Genomic DNA, 25,184 nt, shown 5'->3' with positions numbered 1-25,184 from the left:
AACATTTTATATTATAGTTTGTTTTCACCAGTAAGCTCAAATCATATTCTCTTTGGTTTGATAAGTTTTTTTAGAAAACCCTTTAGTTGCATAGAGGGATTGCCTGGTACCATCTTCTTGGCATATTTCACAAATTCATTTCCCTAACACTGCCTTTTGGTCTGCTATCTTCTCCTCTGGTCATATACAACAGTGTAGACTTTTGAGGACAAAAATGCTTTGGGTTAACTGAAGTCCCTCAATGCAATGTGGAAGTAGCTGGATAAGCAAGAAGTGACTAGATGATCAAACACCCCTTTGGCTGTGTTACGCAACCTTTTTGATGTTACTCTGTTTCTTCCGGCCCACACTCAGACCAACACACTCTTTTATTTTCCACCAGATGTTTCTTCTGTTCCTTCTGGCAGACTATTTGAACAGATCAAGAGCCTCCAGGATATATTCCTTTTTATCTCTATAAGCTGGACAGAAAGCATCTACATTTTTCACTCCACTTGTCCATATCATATTATGAAGTTATAGTGTTGGTGATGATGGCAGCTGAACTGGAGAAAGTACAACGCCAGCTAAGGAAAAGTTAGGATGGGTGGGCTACGAAGCAAAGACAAGGTTAATGTCTGATCAAAGACTCCAAAGGAGTAAACCCTGAATTCATACAAACCATTTGCTATCAGATCGTATTTCCGTATGTACCTCTCCGAAGGACTTGCCTCTGGTTTCCAAAGCATTAAGTTGTTTTCAGAACCAGAATGGTAGCAGCGGTACAACAGCTCTATATAAACTAATAACATGTTCAAACTGATCCTTTAATCATCTGTATTTTGTTAATTTTCTGACAGACTCATAATATTCCCTGTATCAAATTCTGTGTTACTGCTTCTCTCTTCTACTGTTTGTAAACACTGTCACGTACTCACAGTCTAGAAAAGTCACAGTTCCTTTACCATAACTACGCTTTGACATTCTTCTTACATTTGCAGGCTAGTCCTAACTAGTTCCTTGATGATTAACATAAACAGTGTTTCAAATATGCTGCTATCAGATTCCCAGCATTAATTAAAAAAATATCCTTCAGATATGGATTTAATTTGCATCCATGCATTCCATAGCATGCTGTTCCTTCCCAATTATTTCATGCTGAAAAGCGTCAGTATAAGTCTTAGAAAAATGAGTATTCTGAGACCTGCTCTACTGCTCCTAAAACCTGTTTAAACCTTGTGCTATTAAGCAAAGGAAAGATCTCAATGTCACTTTTTCATTATGGGTCAACATAGGACTAAGCTGTATGTTTACACTGATAATAGCTGTATTATAAATATTTACATGGATTATATAGTTAGCAGTAAGGCGTAAGCAGTGCTAACTGTATGCGTCACTCCTCTGCTAAGTGTATGTGGGTTATGAAAATGATGTTTTTGTTTATTTCTTCCTTATTTTCTTTCCAAGTATTGAATTCTCTTTCTAATCAGGCCAGCCATAACTAGGAAACAGAACCTATACTGTTAATAGTCACTTCAAAGGAAAGAGGTATTGTCATACATTAGCTGAACTAAGCTTTTCTGTGCCAGCCTTTCAGCTGAACTAAATGGCTATTCTTCCTCAAGAACGTTTTTCACTGTGAGGAAAGCCAGGTAATCGCACCTAAGTGACATATATGTCAACTTTTGAAATTTTCAGTGAAAAGGAGTTGTAGTTTGTGAACAGTATTTCTCATTTTATTCAATTTTATTGATAAGAAAAAGGAACATTAAGGCAATTTTACCATTGTAAAAGAAATCCATAAGGTAAATGGCAGTGTGAGATTCAAGAAAGAGAGCCACAGGTGGCTGGGTTTGTTTTTTTCCTTCTACGTACATATAAAATAATCCAGAAGATCTGGTGGTTTTTTAGCAAAATTTGTGTAGAAAACAATTTTAAGAACTTAATGGGTATCAAATCCCACACTTGGGTAAAAAGTACAAGAACAGTGGGGTGGTTTTATATCTATGTACTTGAGTGGCCCATTAATTATAGCATCATTTACTCTAGCCTTCCATTGTTCCTGTGACTTCTATTAACCCTGCTGTGTCAATAAGGACCAGAAAATATGGGATATTAATAAATGATTGCTCAGGTTGACTCAGGATGAATGAAATCCAGATCTTCTAAGTCCCAGAAGAGAACCTTAATCTCAGGACTTGTACATCCAGTAATAAGATCTGGACCTGTATTCAAGCAATAATACTGCATCTTTTAAGAATTATGGACTGGAATTATGATTGCATAAAAATGGAGTACACGATTACAGAAAATTGTGCCAATAGTAGAAAACCTGGTGTATCACAGAAAATCTATCGTAACTCCCACATCCTGTGATTTCTATGAATTACTATGATTAGCATTAATTGAAGCAACAGATCTGAATGTGCTGAAACTAAGGAGCTTAAGATAACGTGTCTAAATGGTGGCACACACTGAAACTGCCCTCCTCTTTTGGCTTCTGTTCATTCTTGGAAGAGAAGACTATGCTGAAGTTGCTTGTTTTGGCAAAGTCTGCTCCTTTAACTTGATCTCCACCCTATTTCTAGGAATTCAGCCCCTTTCATGCCTGCCAGTCTGCTGAGCTGTGTGCTGTTTTTGGAAGGGCAGAATACAATTTTCTTATAAATTCTATGACATACTTGTCCAAATTGCCAAAATGTTCTATGAAACCTAAGTGCCACATAAATGACAGCAAAATAGGGCCATTTACATGTAGCTTTGGCTATGGATTTTGTATGATTCATCCTAGTCACATATTTGCACCATCAGCTTACCAACATTTCTATGATAACCTATTATTTTAGGCATTTATAATTTGCTCAATGTATTCCCGACTGAGTAACAACAACAAAGCTCACAGTCTAGGTATCTGTAACTATTTGGGGAATAATACTTAACACCAATGACTAGTACTCTACACAAGTGCAACTACTGTGTTCATCTAATTGCCTTTAATGCTGGAAAAAAACCGAAAGCAGTTGAATTATTAAACTTACAGAACTAGTTACTGCTTTGCATGTGTAGTAAGTCATTTTCAAAGGGAACCTAATTATGCATTTTAATGGCAAGCAGTACCAATAAGCGATACTTTCACAGACGTTATTAGACTAAACACAATTCAAAGCTTTCCCACTGGGAAGTTCGGCACCTTTTATCACCTGGAGCCGGTATTTCGCCAGAACGTCCTCGCTGAGGGGTTCTGCCTGGAAGCCGGCGTGTTCCTCGCCTGCTCTTAAACACCTCCTTATCTTCGCCAACTTGTGTTCACCTCAACACCGCCGCCCGTGCCTGCAGCGGGGATAAAGCTACCAAGAGGCACTCGCCCATTCCTCAGTAATTGCCTCAGCTCCTGGGCGGCGCCCTCCCGAGCGGCACGACGGAGCGGGCCCAACAGGGCGCTGCAGGCCCCGCCGCGCCGCGCCCCACCCCGCCCGCTGACGGACGGCGGCCCGGCCGCCTCACAGCGCATGCGCGGCCTCGGCCAGCGGGGCGGGCCTCAACCCCCCCACCGCCCCGCGCCTGAGTGGCGGGTGTGTCACGTGGTGCGGCGCCAGGGCCTGGGCTGCGCCGCTGCGCGCGCCGGAGAACGTGAGTGCCGGGGCGGGGCGGGGGGCGCGCGCGGCGGCTGGAGCGGTTGGGGCCGGGGCTGGGGCCGGGGCCGGCGGCTCCGCGCGCGGCGCCCTGCGCCTCCTTCCGGCGGCCGTGGCCCCTCCCTCAGCCCGCCCCGGCCGCGCGCCGTGAGGGGCTCCGCGCCCGCTCCTCCCCGGCGGGGGGCGGCAGCCGGCCGTGAGGCGGGCCCGGGTCTGCGTGTCGGGCCCGGCGGGCCGCCGCCTTCCCGCGCCGGAGGCTGCCCGGTACGCGGAAGCGAAAGCGCTGTAGAGGCGCCTGGGCTGGGGAAGGCTTCCCCCGAAGCCGTGTCGCTCACCGGTGCCGGCCCCTAGTGAGTTGCTCTCCGCCGAGCTGACCTCGTCCCCCACCGCTGCGAGCGGAGTGGCGGAGCGCGGTTTATGGAAACGGAAGTGAATGTCAAAAACCGCAAAAATACCGAATATTCCGCGCTGTAACAGCGTTTAGCGTGCCCCCGCCCCCGGTTTCGGTAGGACTTGGCTGTAGCGAACGCCTCCGAGGCGGTGGAAGCGGCGGGGCCGGGCCCGCCGGGCTGAGCCTGCCGGCGCGCGCGGGGGGGCGCCTCGAGCCCAGTGACACGTTAATGCGCCGCTGCAGGGTGTGGGTGGGTGGCTTCGGCGTTATTTTTGTTTTTAATTTACTCCCGTTTCCCTACAGCAGTGGGGTTTATAGGTTGTGTAAATAATCGGTTTTAAAAAAAGTGACTAGAACTATATCTGTTTCTTGTTAAAATGATTCAGAAGTTCAAAAAAACCCAACAAAATCAAACCTGCAAATGACTTGCACCTGTATCAAAGGAGAAGTGACAAATGTACCTCAACTATATTTGGCAAACTTTCTAATGTCCGCGTAAATACTGAGTTTAAGTAGTTTAGGTGCTTATAATAAAGTGTATTTAATCATACCCGAGTTCATTTAATTTCCTGAGACAGCACAGTGATGTTTCTGGAGCTGCATTTTGCTAATTTGAAGAGATGTAAGGTCTTGACAAGAGTTAATGTAATACTAATACTAGAAAGTGTGTATTTCTGAATTACCTATTTAACCTATATTATTTAAAATTGATTTCATTAGAAAGTAAGCTTTCCATCCTTTTCTCTTGCAAACTGCAGACAGATTTTCCCCAAATGCCGCGCAGTTCTGAGGTGCATTGGTTGTTTCATTTTAATTATATGACAAAGATCTAAAGAATAAATAAAGGAGGATGTTCTGCTGGTATAATTACCCAGTTTTAGGATCACACAAGTATTGCAATCAAGTAAAAAAAAACAAACCTCTGACCCTAATTAAGGCAGTTAAAACATCTGTGAAGTGAGAACTCTTCACTCTGGCCTGAAAGTCCACTGTTGTTCTGATCTGTTTTTATTTTTTAAACCGTGACATCCCCTCACCTTCACCAGTACAGCAATATAGCTATTTATGATTATTTTACTTATCTAACTTGAATTATGTGTAAGATGCATCATAGCGTTTTGAGAGGTAGCTACTAATTACTGCCTGTTATGAGATAGGGACAGTAAGAGTGTTTGCCAGACCCTTCTGTGTGGGTTTCCTTCCACAAGATTGGGAAGGGCCTTAATATGGCCATTATCTCCCGTCAAAATACTAAGATGAAGTAATTCTGACTAACTGACCACAAAGGTTCAGCAACAGCTGATGCTTCAAAGAAAGAAATTATCTGTTCCTTTTTCTTTGTAACTTGGTCAGAAATGCTTTGTGTGTTTATACGTGGCGTATAAATTTAGAGGTAGAGAAAATGACTTCTGTGTTGTTTCTGGGTTTTCTAACCAGAAAAAGAGTGGCAACACATTGCTGGTGTGGCTCTTGTATAGATCCTAAACAGATATTTTTTTTAATTGTTTCAATGAAGGACAACTTAGTAGTTTCTAGGGAGAGTTGCAAAAATGTGGACTTTGATATCTGTAAATTATAAAAAGCTATAAAGATCCTTCCTTTTTATGTCTGTTTTACACTAAAATGACTTACTGATTTGGCAGTTGCAGAAGAATTTATTTTATATAAAACTTACATAAGCAAAACCTACTCTTTTGACAGTGTATTTATAATCAGCTTCTTGACTAGAATAAGCTACAACCATGAAAAGCTTCTTTATTAGGTTGTTCCATTTCAGGAGCTGATTTATATTTCACTGTGAGAAGACTGGTGTGGTCTTTGTCTCCAGACGACGAAATAGGGAGTATCATTAGTGTCTGTATTACAAGCAAATCCTTTTCACCATAGATTAGGCGTTGATTCTGAGGCAGGTGAACAAACCACTTCCACTGTGGTTGCCTACCAAAGGTAAATGAGAAACTGAAAGATCAGGAGGGAGTGAATCTAGTGGTAGATTACTCACATAATTAATAGATTTCCAGTAATTTCCTGGATCACAGCATAAACAAGGTGTCAGTAATTGTTCTGAGTTTTCACAAACCGAAAAGGTTTTGAAGACTTTGTTACATCAAATAACATTCATCTTATGGCTGTTACAGGGTTGAGGGGTTTTTGCCTTTTAAATGTTTATAATTTTTTTTTTTTCTTGCAACTTCGGATCACTGGTTTTGTTCAGATTCTGCTGTTGTATAATGCCCAAAGTGTAAATCACCTATAGTGCATTATATCAGCTTGAGGGTTAAGCAGGTGTCTGAAATGCATAATTTAATTTCCAGAATAAATCTTCCAGTCCGTGCTTAGTGAACTTCAGCTCTGAGGGAAGTTCTGACAGATGTGCAGCAGATTCTGGCTGTGCATGGTGGTGGAGTAACTCCTTAGAACCAAAGGACTGTTTAGACAATCAGCCTAACCTCAGCTAGAATTAAAACTTTCAAGTTTATATCTCCCTGAGAGTGGTCTAAGGAAGTTGATTGGTTCTACATGCTGCATCCTTGCGTGATATAAGGGAGTGTTGCTTGCTGTGACTTCAGTGTCATTGTAGCCGACTGAATAATTTGAAGACTTTTTGAATTCGAAGTGGGTGCTGTGTAGGAAACAAAGGCAGTTTGATAAAATATAGTTAAGCACATTTTAGAGGTAATGTTAGTAGTCTCAAATGATGACAGAGAATATATATTTGGTCTTTACAATGGTAGGTCTTAAAAGTTCGGTGGATGCTCCTTCTGATGTTTAGGTTTTTGTATATTGATTCTGATTTAAATAATTATAAATATATTAAGTACATTGATTTCTCTTGTGGATGAAAACATGAGTCCAAAATTGGCAGGGATATTGCAAGTTACTAATTATAATCAAACAATTTGCATAACCGTATTTTTAACTGATCGATGGACAGGTTGCAGCCTTTAAGTATTTTTATTTTCAGATTAAATAGCAATAGTCAAACTAATGAGGCAAGTGAAAGCCTAAATGCTTAGGCTTTGCATATGAGATTTGACCTAACTTTTGGAGGAAAGAACAGAAGGGACTATCTCATTTATTTTAGGATAAAGTGTCCAAAAGGATTCTTGGCGTGTATTGTTTAACATGTGTAAACTTTATTGTGAATAGTAATTGGCATATGCTGCAGAACAGTTTTCAGTTTTTAGTTGAAGTTGTTAGCTTAAAAGCTTATTTTGTTAAGGGCTTCTTTCTAGTAGTACTTAAGAGGATTAAAGAAATAAAAAAACCCAAACATTTTCAATTTTCATGCTGAAACAGACATAAGAGGCAGAGGAACTTCCTTATTATCACAGAAAACTTTCAAAGACATTCAAAATGTGGCATAATAAAAAAAAAAAGTAGCCCTTTATGCAGTCATTTTATATTGATATTTAACTTTGTGTTTTCCTTTGAGCAAGGTAGTTACTGACTCAAAATTATTTTAAAACATTTTATTATGGATGCATGACTTCTCATACCAAATTCTGAAATGTTGTGTTTTTTCAGTTTGAAGTTCATTGTTCCCTTTGTGAATGAAAGTGCATTATGCCCTTTAAAGGCCCATTTGATTAATTCAGAAGTCATTCCTCATAAAGTAATTATTTTTATAATTATGTCAGAACCTTGTCTTTTGTTATGAACTATTTAATTGACTATACGTTTCAAAGTTTATTGTAACTGACAGCTTGGGGTTGACCTTCTCCTTGCATACATATTAAATATAAACAGGGTGATTCGTTATGTTGCAAATTTTTGAGTTTTTTCTTGCATTGTTTTGTTTTCTGTTATGCCTGCCTGCCTTCCCTCCTGCTTCCAAAGTTTGAAGGCAATAGTAAAAAGGTGTGCAGTTTGCTTCTGCTTCCTTTTTAGGACTCTTCTTTTGCCCTAAAAACTGTTTCTGTTTCCATCTTTGCTTGGATAAGTCTTTGTACCCTGAGACTGTATCTTCATAGACAAGTAGCATGGGCCTATTGAGACTGATGTGTAGTGTAGCGTGAATCTGTTTATGCTCAGGATCTGATATTCACCTTCTACATGTTTGAAGTGTTTTTTACAGTGGTCTAGCTCTAATCTGGACACATAGGCTGAATGTTTGATTTTTTTCTGAAGTGCACTGGGTTCTTTTCTGCAACACATCTGATTTAGTTTCATCTGAAAAGAGACTAGTTCATGCTCACTCAGGCCAATCCACAATGGGAACCACAGTGAGTTCTGTGGGAGCAATGGAGAAATTAACTTCAAAATCATACTGCTGATCTGAACTGGAAGAGTAACCCTGGGATTTCTTTCCTTTAGCGGAGAGTTACACAATGCTGAAGTGCCTCCATTGCAAATCATTTTTGCAAAGCAGTGAGAAGAACAAAGCAGTTCGAGAGAGAAGGTTGGTGACAGATCTGAAGATGAGGTTGTGCTACGTGGGCAACAGCAAAATCTGTAGATCGCAGCTGCATTTGGCCTCAGTGGGAATGGGATGTCCTATGGGTCCATCTATTCATAAAAAACCTAGGCTTGCATTGTGGCATGATATTTTTTTTTGTAATTTTCTTTTAAGGAGAAAGGCAATAGGCTGGATTTTACTTCACATAGTCATAAATCAGAATTTCAGGGTAGTTCTGTGTGTTTTGGGGAGAGCAAGGGTACAGGGAGATTCTTTTGCTCTAACTTCAAATTACAGCTATAGGAGAAGACAGTATAACATTTCATTTAAAACTGGTATTTACTAAAATATTTACTTTATTACATGATTTTTCAGTAGTAGGAAGTCATAATATTTCATGGTTGCCAAGTGAGCAAGGGGGGTTGTCACAGAAAAAATAAAAGTTTAAATGTTTTGCACTTGGTTAGTACAAAACCAACAAACAAATTCCGGGAATGTTTAGTTCAGACATTTATCTTGAGTAGGTGACAAAAATGCAGACACGTGGCAGCCTAGATGCAAGACAAATGTCCATTTCAAGTCTGCTCTGGAAATTTGTACATTTTGAAGTGGGTGGCATGTTTTCAAAAAAGAAAAAGGGAAAAGTGCTTCATTGTTTCAAGCCTCATTAGACTTCTAATAAACGGAGTAGAGGCTGAGAAAGAATGTTCAAACAGTTGAAAGCTCTATATATTTTAAGTGAGTTGCATTCCAGAAGTCTCTCAAATAACTACTGTTTTCTTCTGTCTTTATAATCAAACATATAATGTGTCTTGGCTGACATTTTTGATTGCTTGGGAACAATTTATAATACATAGCACTACTTTAATAATGGTGTAAACTGTTCCTAGTTGTAGTACGTGATTATTGTACAGATATGTGGTGTTTGAGGGTTTCTTTTCCTAGGTGCATGTATGTTAAAATTATTTAAATTGGAAATTAAACAGTATCGAAAGTGGGGTTGGAAACTTTAAAAAGTAAGACTAGTAGTTGGCAGTTTGAACAACATGGTATGGCAGGATATTGGGATTTCCACGTAACTTGTGTTTAAATGATGTTGACTTTTAAATTCTAACAGTTTTTAAGTCAACTGTTTTGTGGTAGAAAAAAATGTAGCTCTGTCAGTAGTATGAGAAAACTCAGGTTCGGGCAGATGCACATAAGAACAGTTTGGGGATGTTGGTATATCTGGTATCAGAGCTGGTAGGTAATGTGGAAGAAGAGAATGATAACTGTGGTTATCTAACTACTTTTTTTGTAATGTTGACATTAAAAAGTCACAAGTTGACAATGGTAATTATCTGCAACAATAAAATTGCATTTTGAGGTCTTAGCTTGGTTGAACTTTGTAGGGATTACAGCTGTGGTCTCTGTAGGTAAATTGTGAGGCTTAGAAACCAGTTTATAAAGGCACCAGTGTAATTAGTTTTAGGTTCAAGAGGCCTGGTATAAAGCATATTTCTGCTTTTTTCACTCTTGTGTTGGGCAAGACTTAGATGTTATGTAGCATCTCTGAGATTCGAGCATGGGAAAAAATGCAGTGAATTTCCTTTTAATGTAGCAAATACGTTTCTTTCTATTCTGTTCTACTACAGTTGTTTTGTGGCTGCTGGCAGGGTTTGTTTTCTTTTTTCCCATCCTTTCCTTAGTGCTCTGATAGGCATAAATGCAATTTAAAGAGAAATCCAGAGACTGGAAAAACTTAAAGAAGTGGCATTAATAAATTATGTGTGTGAACTTGCATGGAAGTATATGCTTCTTTTGCTTAGACGCAAGTAGATGTCCTGGTTTTGGCTGGGATAGAGTTAATTTTCTTCCTAGTAGCTGGTACAGTTTTTGGTTTTAGTATGAGAACAATGTTGATAACACGCTGATGTTTTAGTTGTTGCTAAGTAGTGCTTACTTTTTAGTCCTGGACTTTCCAATTTCCCATGCTCTGCTAATGAGGAGGTGCACAAGAAGCCAGGAGGGATCATAGCCAGCACAGCTGACCTGAAGCAGCCAAAGGGGATAGATATTCCATACCATAGCACATCATGCTCTGTATATAAACTGGGCGGAGATGGCTGGGAGATGCCAGTCGCTGCTTGGGGACTGGCTGTCTGGGCATCAGTCAGCAGTTGGTGAGCAATTGTATCATTCATCACTTGCCTTTCCTGGGTTTTATTTCGCTCTCTTTGTAGTCTTCCTTTTCATTACTATTATTATATTTTCTATTTCCATTAACTGTTCTTATCTCAACCAATGGGTTTAACTTTTTTTTCCAGTTTTTCTCCCCATCCCACCAGTGGGGGTCTGTGTGATCAAGGAGCTGTGTGGTACTTCAGTTGCTGGCTGGGGTTAAACCACAGCAGTCCCTTTTTGGCACTCAATGGGGGGCACAAGGTGTTGAGATAAGGACAGATTTCACCAGAGTGTGTCAAAACAAATTTGTTGTAAGCATTCATTATATTGGTTTAGTAGTCACTGGTCACAATGTTGATTTATTTGCTCTTAAGAGTTGTTGCACTTGTTTCATAGCATGACTTTTAAGAACAACTTACTTGTTGTATGTTCTTTGTTGTGATATTTATCATCTCTGAGGGCTGGATTAAGGTTGTAATTTTCTTGTACTTTGTAACACTGGTTCATGATGAAATTGCTGGTTGTGAGACTAATCTGGTATTTGTACTTCAGCATTGCCACCACCTCTGTACTTCGGGAGCCATCTATTGGAAACTATTAATAATTACGCCTTTTACCTTTCCTCCTTGGAAAGCCAGCCTCTGGAGGAGACATCTTCTCACATCTTCCCCTTCCCCACCAGGCTAATTACAGTACCATTTGAAAATTTTGGATATCCTTGGGATGCTGGAACTAGCATGGTCCTATTGCCAGGAACCAGCACGTTGCTGAATGTGTTCCAGATCTTGTTTAGGGTTAAACAACTATTTAAGAATACCACCCAGAGATCTGCTCTGAGGCTAGATAGTTATGAGTGGCAGTGTGTGTGGGATGCTAGGACAGTGCACGCTTCCAGTGTTTTGGAACTTCACCCCTGAACAAGTGCAGAATCTGAAAAAAATAGTCAAATGTTTGGAAGTATGCTGTCACCCTGGCGATTCCAGAGAGACATGGTTCACTGCAACGTGCTGGGGCCTGGCCTGTGCCTACCGAGCCCTGTTCAACACTATTCAGTACCCTCAAGGGGAAAAGAAGATCCCTGGTTCTGATGACAGAACAGGCACTGCAGCTGAACCAGAGGACCAAGCTGTGCTGGTATCGGTTGCCCCTATACATAAGAAGCAATGGACATGAAATTCAGCTTGTTTAGTAAAGGAAGACAAAGCAGGGCCACCACAACAGCAGGAGGAAGAAGGAGAACAAGAGGTAACAACTCAATACCTATCCCTGAGTGAACTGTGGGATATGTGGAAAAGATTTCAGCCATCGTCCAGATAAGCACATTATCACCTAGCTGATCCGATGCTGAAATAATGGGGCCAGTAGCCTGGAATTCAGAGGGTAGGAAGCCAAGCAGATGGGACCGCTTTCTAGGGAAGGGGGCACTGAAAAGGCAGTTGGAAGAGGGACGAAGTTCTCTGCCTCTGGAGGCAACTGCTATGAAGCATGAAGGAAACTTACTCCTTCAAGGCAGATGTTATATGTCACCCAGGCATGTGGACCACTGTGGAAAGAGGTATCCAGTATCTAAAGGAGTTAGCTGTGCTAGAGATGTTTTATTATGACCTGAACAACACACAGTCACCCACAGATCCAGTCAAAATCTAATGCACACAACCCATGTGGTGGAAATTTTTCTGGCGTACACCATCATCATATGCCAACTCATTGGCAGTAATGACCTGGAGAGGCAGAGCAGTGGATGAAATGGCTCACCAACTCTGGCAATACAAAAAATCTCTCTTCCTCCTTACAGATGTGCATCTCAGCTGTGGAAAATGTATCTGAAAAGTGGGAAAAACCATTCTGGGAGTTCTGGCAACAAAAGAAGATGGGTCCTACTCACCACCTGTACAGACGGTGGGAAAGTGTAATGGAGAATGGAGACTAACAGTAGACTATCGTGGCCTGAATGAAGTCATGCCGCTGTTGAGTGCTGCCATACCAGGCATGCTAGAACTTCAATATAAACTGGAGTCAAAGGCAGCCAAGCGGTATGTCACCGTTGATATTGCTAATGTGTTTTTCTCAGTCCTTTTGGCAGCAGAGTGCAGGCCACAGTTCACTTTCCCTTGGAGAGCTGTCTGGTACACCTGGAATTGACTGCCCCAGGGGTGGGAACACAGCCCTACCATCTGCCAGGGGCTGATCCAGACTGCACTGAAATAGCATGAAGCTCTGGAACACATGCAATGTATTGACAGTATCATCCTGTGGGGTGATACAGCAGAAGTTTTTGAGAAAGGGAAGGAAATAGTTCAAATGCTTCTGAAAGCTGGTTTTGCTATAAAACAGAGTAAGGCCAAGGGACCTGCACAGGAGATCCATTTTTTGGGAATAAAATGGCAAGATGGATGTAGTCAGATCCCAATGGATGTGATCAACAAAGTAAGAGCTATGTCTCCACCAGCTACTACAAAGAAAACAAAAGTTTTCTTGGACGTTGTGGGTTGGTACATTCCAAATTACAGTCTGATTGTAAGCTCTGCCTATCAAGTGACCAGGAAGAAGAATGATTTCTAGTGGAGCTCTGAACGATGACAAGCCTTTGTACAAATTAAACAGGAGATAGTTCATGCAGTTACCCTTGGACCAGTCCAGTCAGAGCAAGGTGTAAAACATGTGCTCTACACTGCAGCTGGGGAGAATGGCCTTACGTGGAGCCTTGACAGAAAGCACCGGAGGAGATTCGACGTTAAACCCTCTGGCTTTTGGAGTCAGGGATATAAAGGGTTTGAGGGCTGCTATACTCCAACTGAAAAAGGGATATTGGTGACTTATACATGGGTTCAAGCTGCTTTGGAAGTGATTGGTACTGAAGCATAGCTCTCCTGGCACCCTGGTTGCTGCTGCTGGGCTGGATGTTCAAAGGGAAGGTTTTCTCTACATGTCATGCAACCGATGCTACATGGAGTAAGTGGGTCGCTGTTCACAAAACAAGCTCAAGTAGGCAACCCCAGCTGTCCAGGAATCTTGGAAGTGATCGTGGACTGGCCAGAAGGCAAAGGTTTTGGCACGTCATCAGAGGAGGAGGTGACACGCTGAAGAGGCCCCACGGTATAATAAATTACTAGAAAATGGGAAGCAATATGCCTTTTTTACTGATGGGTCCTGCCATATTTTAGGGAAGTGTTAAAGGTGGAAGGTGGCTGTATAGAGCCCCCTACAACAAGTTGCAGGAGAAGGTGAATAGAGTTGGATTGCAGAGGTGAAAGCTGGCTTTAGGCGTTGCTGACTGAGAAAAAATGGCCAATACTTTATACAGACTCATGGATGGTGGCAAATGTGCTGTGGGGTTGGTTGCAGCAATAGAAGCAGAGCAACCAGCAGTGCAGAGGTAAACCCACCTGGGTTCCTGCAATTGTGGCCAAGATGAGGTGGCCCACAGAAGCTCCTTGAAATTCAGTGTCTCTTCCTGTCTCCTGCAGGCGGTTCCAGTCTCTAGAAACTCCATGTCACCCTGTGCTATATTCTGTAATGCAGCTTCCTTCCTCCTCTCTTTATCGGCTTGCACACTTAAGCTCGATGCCCTTTCTCAGTTTGTCATGGTAACCCTATTTCTAGCTAGATCTAGAACTTTTGTAGCTCTTTTTAATCCTTCGTTTAATCTGGCATAAATAGGGCAAAGATGAATATTTTGCTGTAGCTGGAAATTTTATGTGCTGTTTTTGTGTATGATTTTCTCCTACAGGTTGGTTGGGTTTTTTCCTTGTATACTTTTAAACTAAACTTTGAATTCTAGCCACTAGGAAAGCAGTAAGAATTTTCAAAGCTTACATTTAGGAGTACTTAGCTGTGTCTCTGTTACATTTTGAAATTGCGTATTTTAATTTTCATTCTTCGCTTGTACTGAATATTTGTAAAAGTTGGGAAAATGGTCATGAAAAAAAATGTAGCAAAGATAGGAAACCTGAAAACTGAGACTCTAGAAAAGAATTTTTAACTGGTTTCCTTCCTGAACTATTTAATAATTCTGAGAGAATCACAGTATCAATGGGAATATGTCTAAACCACCCCTGTATATGTATAATAATACAGTTACCTTTTTTTTTCTTTCAGAATTTCCAGAATTCATATGGTCTTGAATTTGAACAAGAGACTAGAAATCAGAATAATCTTCACATTCCTTTGAATAAGTAGTAATAATGCAGCGAAGGCAAGGAAGAGTCAATGCTGGACTGCTTTTGCTACTTTATCAGATTTCTCAAGTGGGACTCCAGAACATTCCTTCTGTTACCCTTGGGGTACTTGCACTGAATATTTTTCTCTTTCTGAATCCTGTGAAGCCACTGTCTGAAGTGTGTATCAGTGTAAATGAAGGCTTTTACCGAAAGAACTGGGAGCGTTTACTGCTTTCTCCTGTCCACCATGCAGATGACTGGCATTTGTATTACAACATGATTTCCATGCTTTGGAAGGGGATGATGCTGGAAAAAAAACTTAAGAGCATATGGTTTGCATACATAATTGCAGTATTTTCAGTGCTGATTGGAGTTGTTTATATGGTTCTGGAATTCATGCTTGTGAAAATTCTGGATGATCCTTCGTATGAAATGAATTGTGCTGTAGGTTTTTCAGGTAAGGCACATAGTTGGTCCAGTTTACATAGGTAAAATTAGTATTTATAGGTGCTATGTACCAATATTTGTTGAATGAAGAAAATGGATAGGTACGCAGCTATATGCATGTATGTGACTGTTAGTAAAGCTAACTTGTTTTCTAATTTAAAGCATGTACTCTGGGTATGAACATTATGTGGTTCAGTTCGTGTTCTTGTGACCAGTAGTACCTTTACCTGAGAGCTTGAAAAATACAATCTTCCCAGTAGAACAGTTCTCTGTTCAATGTCACTGAAGACTGAAGCTTTTCTTTTTCTGATGTAAATAACGCTTGTGTTAGATGGGTTCTAGAAAAGCCTATCACTTTAAAATTTCTGTCTTCAGATTACAAATTATTCATGCATGTCTTTAGAGAGACTCTCATAGGTTTGCTTCTGTTAGAAGCATCCAAGCACCTGAATTTGGTCATCTTCGAGTAATGGTCTGCTCATCTTACTTAGGAGGTCAAAGTTTCAAGTCAGTGAACTCTTAAAAAAAATCTGTAGTCAAGTGGAGAAGTAGCACTGCTCTTCTAGAGAAGTATGATTTTTCCTTGCTCTCGCTAGGACCTGGCATTCTTAGAAGGCAAGCCCTCCATTTCAACCTATGAGGAAGGTGTTTCAACACCTCTGAGGGTTTCTTGTGGTATTCAGTTGCTCATTCAGAGCTTAACAGACTCTCTGGTTGCCTACCCTTTGGTAACGAGACATGCAGAGTTGTAATATTTGCCTTTACGGTGGCTGTTAGGGGCCCTGAGTGCCACCTCTTCCCCTGAGGGGTTTGGCTGCCTTTGCTTAAGGACAGCTCTGATCCTGGGTAGCTGTGACCGACCTCCAACTGGTGGGAAAAGAGGTATGTGAGATGGCTGAGGGAAGCCTCGCTGGGGGCCTTTTTTTACCTCACTGCTCAGCAGCTGCTTTTAAGCTCAAATCCTCTGTGTTGTCCCTGTCTGAGCTGAATCTGTGCCTGGCCAGCCCCACTTACTGTCACCAGCCTGCCTTGTGCACCCTGCCCAGGGACTGCGTGAGTGGGACCCCTCTTCCTTTCAGCTACCCCTCTGCGGAGTGTCCACTCTCGCTGTTCCCTAACAGTGACGGCAGAACCCCACTGAATATATTTTATTAGTGGTAAACTGACTGAAATGTGTGCACTGAGTCCGGTCTCAGCTTTATAAGGTTAGCTCTTACACGGTACTCCCAACTATTGCTGGGGGATTTGTGGGGGAAGTGAGCTCTCTAGCATTATTCTTTGTGAACGACTTGGAGGTGCTGCCATCAAGATTCTTTTTGAACCTCTTTTCTTGTATCATCTTAGACTGTGGGATGAGAAACTGAGACCTGGAAGTTGTGAAGAAGTATCTGTTTCGGGTATTCACTTATATAGTGCACAGTCCACGTGAGGCTTTCCCTAGATGTTCCTATCAGTCCGTACTTCAAAACAGCCTAGTGTCAACCCGGTTCTCACTAGGAATGAGAAGGGTGAAAATTTCAAGTATTTATGATGGGCCAGATGGGGTCCTCATGTCATTCCTTAAAAGAAACTCACATCAGCCATGCTACAATATCAGCTGGAGCATATGTATTTTAGTGAACTAAAAAGATCGTGGGACTAAGCCTCTAATCTACTAAGCCATTTGTGCAGAGCACAAAAAATCAAGCCTTTTGACAATTTAGGGATTACCTGATTGAAGCTTAATTTACATGTTCTGCAAAGTAGATAGTTCATGTCTAGCATTGAGTATTGCAGCCTCTTCTGATGTCACTTACCTTCTGCAGCATCTTTTGAATATTCGAAGCTTGGAAATATGGGGTCCACAGCCAATGTGCACATGCATTTGACCATTTTTCAGGCAGCAGATTAAAGTAGGTCTGACAATCAACTAATCAATAGTTGATCTTTCTTAAACCTTCAACATTCTCAACGTGACCTTCAGCATAGGTAGTTTCTCTTCAGTTGGGGCAAGTGGCATGTATACAGAACAGCTGTTGAAGAAAATATGAGTATTTTCCTGATAACTATTTCTTTAAGAGCTAGTCTGTACGGGTATTTATGAACCATTCACTTTAAGAGATTTTAAGAGTTTTAGGATGCCTGGATTTTTTTATTTTATTTTAAATAGGTGAAACAGACCTGCCCCTTGTCCCCCTGGATGGAACCTGACAATATACCAGGTCAGGCAGTTCCAGCAGATGCTTAAAAAAAAAAAAAAAAAAGTAAACAAAAACCAAAAAACCCCCACCACCACGAAGCTGTACAAACAGGGTTCTGGTGAGCCAAGGGTGGGGTGGATTGGGTGGAGATGACTCCTAAACTATGCTGCTGCTATCAAATGTTTCTTTCCTTTAATAAATTTATAGTTTCTGAACAAGTCCGGTTTTATCAGCAGCAGTAGCCTGAGCATGTGTGTATGTGCGTGCACACATTCCTGTCTGTATTTGATCCTAGAATAACAATTTTTACATCACTGAATAGATTAAGGAATTTTGCTATCTTGTTTTCTTTGGGAGGGGAGGGAAACCTTTTCATGTTTTTATTTAGTATATCTGTATTGGCGTTCAACTCTGCGATCTTTTCCATGTCAAATCTTTTATTTTTCAAATTTCCAGATTTTTTCCCCCAGATAACTGTATGAGCTTTCTCTTCAGGGGAACTTTTTCAAAAACATCTTGAAAGTTCCAATACATTATGTGAATTTATTCTGTCATATCAGCTATTGTTTGCATGATAAAACAGTTGCAGTCAATTATAAATGAATGATTATTTATTGTGATTAAAGGCGATTTATTTACTTTTTTTTTCAGAAACAAGTGATTCTGGAGTATATGTAAGATGATTTTCCATTAATTCAGAATTTGAGCCTACTGTTGAGCTTCATGTATATCTGTCTTGTTTTCAGTAATGGCTTTTCTCAGCTGATGGCACATTTTTTTTAGCTCAATAAATTTCTCAATTATTTCAACAGAACTCCCATTTAAAAACTACATTTGTGTAGTTTGAATACTTGAATACATACAGTGAGTAGGCATATTAAAAAGCAGATTAAAACTGACTGTTATACAAATATGTGCTTTTTTTTTTATGTCACTGAAAAGTATCACTGAAAAAACAGTTCAGAACTGCTGTTCTGGCATGCAACAGTATGCATCATGGTGCTGTGAAATTGCATGGTACTTCAGTAGTTAATGTTGTTTGCATTTCATTGTTACCTGGGCACAAGTACCTCTCTCTTTATGTGATTTTTGTCTTGTTTGCAGGAGTCTTGTTTGCTTTGAAAGTTCTTAACAACCATTACAATCCAGGAAGAGTCAGCAGTGTCCTTGGATTGCAGATACCCAGTAAATATGCTTGTTGGGTGGAGCTGGTGGCTATTCATTTAATCTCCCCAGGGTAAGTGTATTTAATAGCCCAGATCTCTCCTGACTTTTGAAATACCTGAAGTAGTTTGAAATGTATTATGAGGTATGTGTGTGTTAGCTGGTATCCAAACGGAGCATTGAGGCTACAGTCTGCTTTTTTTCCTTAACACCCTCTATTCTGAGCACATTTCAAAACAAAAACCTGAAATACCATGCCCAGAAGGTATTCCTAAGTATTTGAAGGAAGATAATAAAAGCTGATGGACAAGGAAAAGGGACATGCATTTTCATCAAAGTAACCAAACTAATATACTGTAGTGCCAAGGGCTTCATTAGCAAAAAGCATTCCAAAGTTTGCTTGCTATTTCTATCCTAGTTCCTTCTGTCCATTTGTTGTAGTCACCCCTCTGTCATCCAGTATTCTGCAAATTTTATGCAGTTTCACTGTCCTGCCATCTTGCTGATCATCTCCTTCAGTTTTCTTGTGTGCCCAGTTCTGCCAGCACAGTTCATCCACTCCTGCCTCTGTGAGAGCAGTGCCTTTCTTTTCCTTGGCAATTCATTTCAGGAGTTCTAGTTGCAAATCAGTAACTTTCTTGTATAATATTTTATAACTGTCAGTCATATTGGTGAATATATGCAAAGTACAGACACCAAATTTACAGTTATATGCAATTTCCTACTTTTCAGAAACAATTAAAAAAAAAAAAAAGCGGGGAGCAATACTGGACATATTCTTTGTCAGGTACTAAAATATAGCAGATAGAACATTTCCTAGACCAGAATAAGTGTTCAGATATTACTCATGTTAAACACTGGGCATATTGCTTTATGACTTACTGCCTGATTGACTGCAGCAAGGAATTGTAGGTTAAAAGAACTACAGAGTACTTTGTTCCAAATGCAATTTTAAGTGTGAGCTTGAGAGGTCACTTCCATGGCGTTACTACAAGTGTAAACCCAAAATTTTCAGTGCCTTAAAAACATTCTTCTGAAAAATATAAACTGTCATGTTAGCTGAACATAGTTTTTATTTGGTGATATGTTTAATATTACTGGTTTTTATTCAAGAATAATGAAAGAACATTGTCTGAAGTAAAACAGTGAGCCTACCATACTCTATCTGTTAGAGGAAAAACTTGAGTTCAGTGGTTGGGTGCTACTGTTTTTCAGTTGCATTACTGCAGAAATGTCATTGGGGTAGAAAGCGAATAGAAGGTCCAGAAACGTCAAAATATCTTTTCATAATTTTATGGAAGCTTAGATTGCTGCCTCATCTAAAGAACTTCTACATTGTTACATGCAATCTTAATAGGACAATTTCACAACAATTACATGATAATGGGGGCCATGGAAAACAAGTAATAATCTCCAGAAATTCATGTCCTAGAACACAGCATATTTAATTAGTAACTGACTGCTGCCTTGAAATGAACCGTGACAATTGTAGCTCTCAGAGCATTGCTTTTACATGCTTATCTGTGTGCTCAGGGCATGTTGTAATATTTGAAATGTCTGATTAAATGGTGTCCCTTTGTAGATCTAATTGCATAATTTAGTTTTGAATAAGTAAGAGGTCAGTAACTGGGGCAGATTTCTGTCCAGTCAGAAATACATGCAATAAATTTGGACCTGCCTTAGTGGACTGATGAAGTATCAGGATCACCCAAGAATCCATAGCCAATGAAGGATTTAGAAGTTATATTGAGGCCCTTGAAAACTTTGATTTGTGTTCTAGGAGAGGATTTAAGGTTTTACTGGCATCAGTTAAGTTCATGTCTTTCTCATTAATGTTTTTGTTACGGGGAAATTTTAAGACCTGTAATACCTTTCTAATCTTTACCTTCCATAAAGTAAGGATATTGAAACATAGGCTTCATGTAGCAATCCTTGAGATTATTTCTTTGACAAAAGAACAGGCATGTGAAAAGTTTGATCTCTGTGCCTCTTCCAGAATTGAGCATGTAGTATCTGAAGTCATCTGTCCCTTTTGCATTGAAGTGCTTTACATATACTCACTATTAAGGGAAAAGCTTTTCTGTCAGGTTGTTTCTGAACTAACTCAAGTATTTATCAGATTGACAAAGACGACACTTTGGGGTTGGAAGCTGGACATCACAGTTTTTTTCAAGCTTATTTTTAAGAAAGTTAAAGAGTAACAAAGGATTAAAATAATGGGAGAGTGGGAAGCTATGAGTGGAGAAGGGTAGAGATGGGGTTTTTTTCAGCATTTGGAAGTGTTGAGGTTTGTGACTGTCCAGAATTGCTCTCTTCATTGTTTGTTGAAATAGTGAAACTTGCTATTCTGGAGTTCAGAGGATCTCAAAGATGTCTTAAGATTTCTGTAGCTCACTGCATCTCTGAAAACTAACTTGGGCATTTCTCTAGGCCTCCTTTTGACCTATGTTTTGACTCAGATGTCTGAAAACATTTTCCAGATACGTGGATGATGCAGTCCATAAAATGTATAATTCTTCCTTGTGTTTTTTCTATTTTCTAAATTAGTTATAGCCTTAAGTTTGTTTCCAAGTTTCTCTTCATAACTTCTAAATAAACTGTACTGGTAAGTGTTGATCTGAGCCAGTTCTGTGACTTGTTTTCTTTTTTTGGCAACTTAAGATGGTTTTAGAGTTCTTAATCTTAAAAAAAGAGAAGACTGCAAATTGAGAACTATCCCACACAAGGACACAAGCACAGCAGAATAGCAACAGATCTACATTTGGCAATAGAGGTGCAGATCATTGTCATTAGCATTCATAGCTGACAATGAAAATGTTACACGGTTTAATGTATAATGAATCAACAATGACAATTAGTTGTTGCTTCATTTCACCTGGATTCAAGGATCCACTGGAAATCAGAATAACAAAGCAGATCATGGTCGAACAGGTAAGCATAATACAAATACCGAGCTTTTAATTAAAAACAAAAAAACCCCACACTCAAACAAAAAACCACCCACAAACATAACCAACCAAAAACCCAAAAAACCTCAATCAAACCCAGCATGGCCTGCTTTCTAAGCAAGATTAAATTTTGTAGCAAATTGTTTAAATTGTCATGTGCAGGTGACTCTGCTTGTGTTAGTTTGGAAATAAACGATGTATAAATACATAGATTGGATTCCCATGCTCTCAAAAATTAACTTTTTCAGAAATGAAGTTGATCTAGATTCCTGTAGTACCTTACTTTGATATTACTCCTTTGTTTGCTTGTTAAGTGAACACATGCTTCCTAGTGCAGCCTTGGAATAAAAGATGCATGGAAGTAAGATCTTTTCACAAAACACTGCAGCAATGTCTTAAGCTGAAGACATACTTTTGTTGCTAAGTAAGTAGCTTTGCCCTGTGGTAGAATTACATGCTTAAATAGTAATGGTTACCAGTCTGGGGTTTGCTGTTAGGAAGAAGGTAGGGAAGTTAAGTGATAGGCGCTGGCTTTCTTGCTCTGTTTGCATTTGAATTGGACAACTGACACCGAATTGAAACAATCCAGGATAAATTCACCAACAGTGAAGAATTCATTTGAATTCATTGTAAGGACACTGGAACAATATTAATGTAAAAATTAATACAGAGAGGCTTGTAAACAGTGGGTCATAATCTCTTGTATGTGAATAGCAAAGGCAGTCTGAGTGGCTTTCCCTCTCATGATACCAGTTTTCATGGAAATTACACAGCCAAATGAAAAAGTATAATTAATTCTGTTTAGAAGACTTTTCTGAAGTAATGGGCACATCAGCTTGGTGGCAAATGTCTTCAGGAAATGGTATTTAGACATACTGCATAATTATCATTAGTATGAAGTGAATGGTTGAGATAAATAAGATCTCTGGGGATATCTACATTTTCAAACAAGTTAAATGAGACATCATTTGGATTTCTTGGTTCCAGGGAGAACATTAATTAATATTGATAAAGCTCATTGACATTTAGAGAAAAATAAGCAATGTAAAAAGTCAAATATCCTGGGTTTATTCCCATTCAAAGTTCAGCTGAACTGAATAGAAGCTGAAAATTGTATGATGGAAAAAATAATAATTATCTGTCAATTTGTCTTTATTAACCAGGAGGAAGACAGGCAGTAGTTTATCATGTTGCCATCATGAGAATGTTTCTTCATTTTTCTAACTGAAAAACAACAGTTAATTTTTACCTAGTAAAATACACATTCCAGTCAAGATGCTGCTATTCTTATGACTGGTGTAAAAAGCTGTAATTTGGAATCAGTTGGTGATGGAGGCTGCTTTATCACTGATATTAGAGGAGTTTTTAATTATATCCAGGATTATTTACTATATATAAAACCAGAAAATAGGAGTAACCTCAGTTTTCTGGATTAGTCAAGAAAGAAGAGTGGAATTTATAATACAAGTGAAAGGAGCCTTTGTAATACATGCTTGGGCAAGACTTCTTCATACAATTTATTTTGTGCTGTTTGTAGACTGTTTATTGATTTCTTTTCAATCAAAATCCCTGGCATTTATTTCTAAATTTGGCATATAATCCTACCTTTTGAAAACAGTTGTAGTTTTGCCATTAACTTAGATGTCTAAAGATAAAACGCATACAGCCTTATAGGAAAGATTTTTATACAAATTTTTTAAAAAGGCAATCTACTGAAAATTAAAATTCACTGTAAAATGTAGTAAAATGACAAGAGCGACATTGAAGTATTATTTAGGATTAGTTGTTCAAATATAGTTAATTGAAAACAGGAGTTCTGCTTTGAACCAAGGCATGTGGATAGAAGAACATTAATTGCATGTGTAAAACAGTTACTTTATGTAATTTACTTAAATTGAATAATTCCAGTCTATTTTCTTTATAAAATAAGAATGATTATAGAGGATCCATGTGAATCTGAATTCTGCTACTTAAATGTTTTTAAATCTGTTGCTGTGAGTGATGTCTGTTACTCCTTATCCTATAGATTGAGAATGTGAAGAGTGTATTCGTTCCTATTTGTGACAATCTTCTCTGTATTTTAAGATGATTGTATCTGCGGGGGAATTCTCCAGTGGACTTAAGTGATTGTGATCCCTTCAGATTTGCTGAGTAGAGTGGAAGGCTACTTCATTTTACTTCCAGATAGTGCTCATTTTTACATATTTCCAGTGAAACGCTTGTCTTTTCTGTAGTGGTGTGGCGTGTTGATCTGTGCTTTATTGTGTAATTCAGTGTGTGCCCCAGGGTCTATCCTGAAGATCTACTTGCCACTCACTTCTAGCCTGTTCGTATAGTTGATGATTTCAGTGGTATGTTCAGAGCTCCTTATTTGTCTTTATTGAATTGCAGCCTGTTTTTTCCATACTGCTACTTCATTTTGTCAGGGTTGCTTTAAACCGTAATGCCATCTCCAGTGACCCTTACAGCTTCTCTTAGCTTGTAATTTTTAAATATTTGGAATAGACTCTTGCAGAAATCCACTTGATTCGTATCCTAAGTTTGATGATGAATCACTGTTAAGTATCAAGTCAAGCTTTCCAACCACTTGGGGATCTGCTGTACTTTTAGAGTTTAGGGTTTTTAAATCTTCTTTGAGGCAAATGCTGTGAGACAGTTGCGTTCTTACAGGATGTGTGACATCTGCTAACTCTCCCTTTCCATGAGGCTTATTGCCCTGTCAAAAGAACGTATTTTGGTTGATTTGACGTGATTTGTTTTTCTTGACAAATCTGTTTTCTGCTTCTGGTGTTCTTACCTTGGTTGCATCCACAAATAATGTGACCTAATAATTGTTGAACAAATAGTTTTATCTGGGAACAGAAGATAGTGATTAGTCTGTAGTCCTTTGACCTGAGTACTGACCTGTGAGGAGCACCGCTCATCACTGGTCTCCACTTGGACTTCGAGTTGTTGCCTGCAGCTCTTTGAGTGTGACCATCCAGCCAATTTTTTATCCACTGAGTGGTCCATCTGTTAAATGCAAATCTCGCCAATTTAGAGACAAGGATGTCATGTGGGACAGTGTTAAAATGCTTTGCACAAATCCAGGTAGGTGATACTGGTTGCTCTTCCCTCATCCATGCTGTTGTAGAAGGCCACCAAACCTGTCAGGCACTATTTGCCCTTAGCGAAGCCATGCAGCTGTCACCAATCACCTCCTTATTTTCCATGTGCCTTAGGATAGTTTCCAGGAGGATCTGCTCTGTCATCTTGCCCAGACACAGAGGTAAGACTGACTGGCCTGTAGTTCAACAGGTCTTCCTTTTTCCCCTTTTTTAAAATGAGGGTTATATTTCCCCTTTTCTAGTCGGTGAGAACTTCACTGGACTTCCACCACTTTTCAAATGTGCTGGATAGTGGCTTAGCCACTCCATCTGCCAGTTCCCTCAGGACCTGTGGGTGCATCTTGCCAGGTCCCATGGGCGTATTATGCATCTTCAGATTTCTTAGATGGTCTTGAACCCAGTCTTCTACAGCACACTCCCAGTCCCTGCCTGTACCTTCTTGGCAGTGTGGCTGGAACACTTGCTGGTGAAGACTGAGGCAAAAAAGTCATTGAGTACCTCAGCCTTTTATGTGTCCCAGGTGGCCTTCCAGAGAGGGCCCACCTTTTGCCCAGTCTTCCTTTTACCACTGTCATAGCTATAGAAGCTTTTCTTGTTGCCCTTGGTGTCCCTGG

General features: G+C 39.8%; 1 protein-coding gene across 7 annotated transcripts in view; it reads left to right on the top strand.

The window, feature by feature from the left end:
* Window positions 1-3,472: 3,472 nt before the first annotated feature.
* Window positions 3,473-25,184, top strand: part of RHBDD1 (rhomboid domain containing 1) — a 44,067-nt gene continuing 22,355 nt past the window's right edge. For 4 of the 7 annotated variants that reach the window (XR_013931749.1, XM_080409956.1, XM_080409960.1 and 1 more), the window contains exons 1-3: window positions 3,473-3,609; window positions 14,663-15,181; window positions 18,456-18,588. Coding sequence is in view for 6 of the 7 variants with exons in the window: in XM_080409956.1 (XP_080266082.1) it covers window positions 14,749-15,181; window positions 18,456-18,588 (566 nt within the window). In the remaining variant the exon portion in view is untranslated. Of the gene's footprint in view, window positions 3,610-3,656; window positions 3,962-8,319; window positions 8,405-12,359; window positions 12,598-14,662; window positions 15,182-18,455; window positions 18,589-25,184 lie in introns of those variants that run through there. The other 3 variants (XM_080409959.1, XM_080409958.1, XM_080409957.1) reach the window with 3 other exon arrangements.

The sequence above is a fragment of the Falco punctatus genome, assembly GCF_963210335.1.
Source record: "Falco punctatus genome assembly, chromosome: 13".
Classification (NCBI taxonomy): domain Eukaryota; kingdom Metazoa; phylum Chordata; class Aves; order Falconiformes; family Falconidae; genus Falco; species Falco punctatus.
The sequence above is the reverse complement of the archived record's forward strand: the minus strand, read 5'-3'. Positions and strand labels throughout refer to the sequence as shown.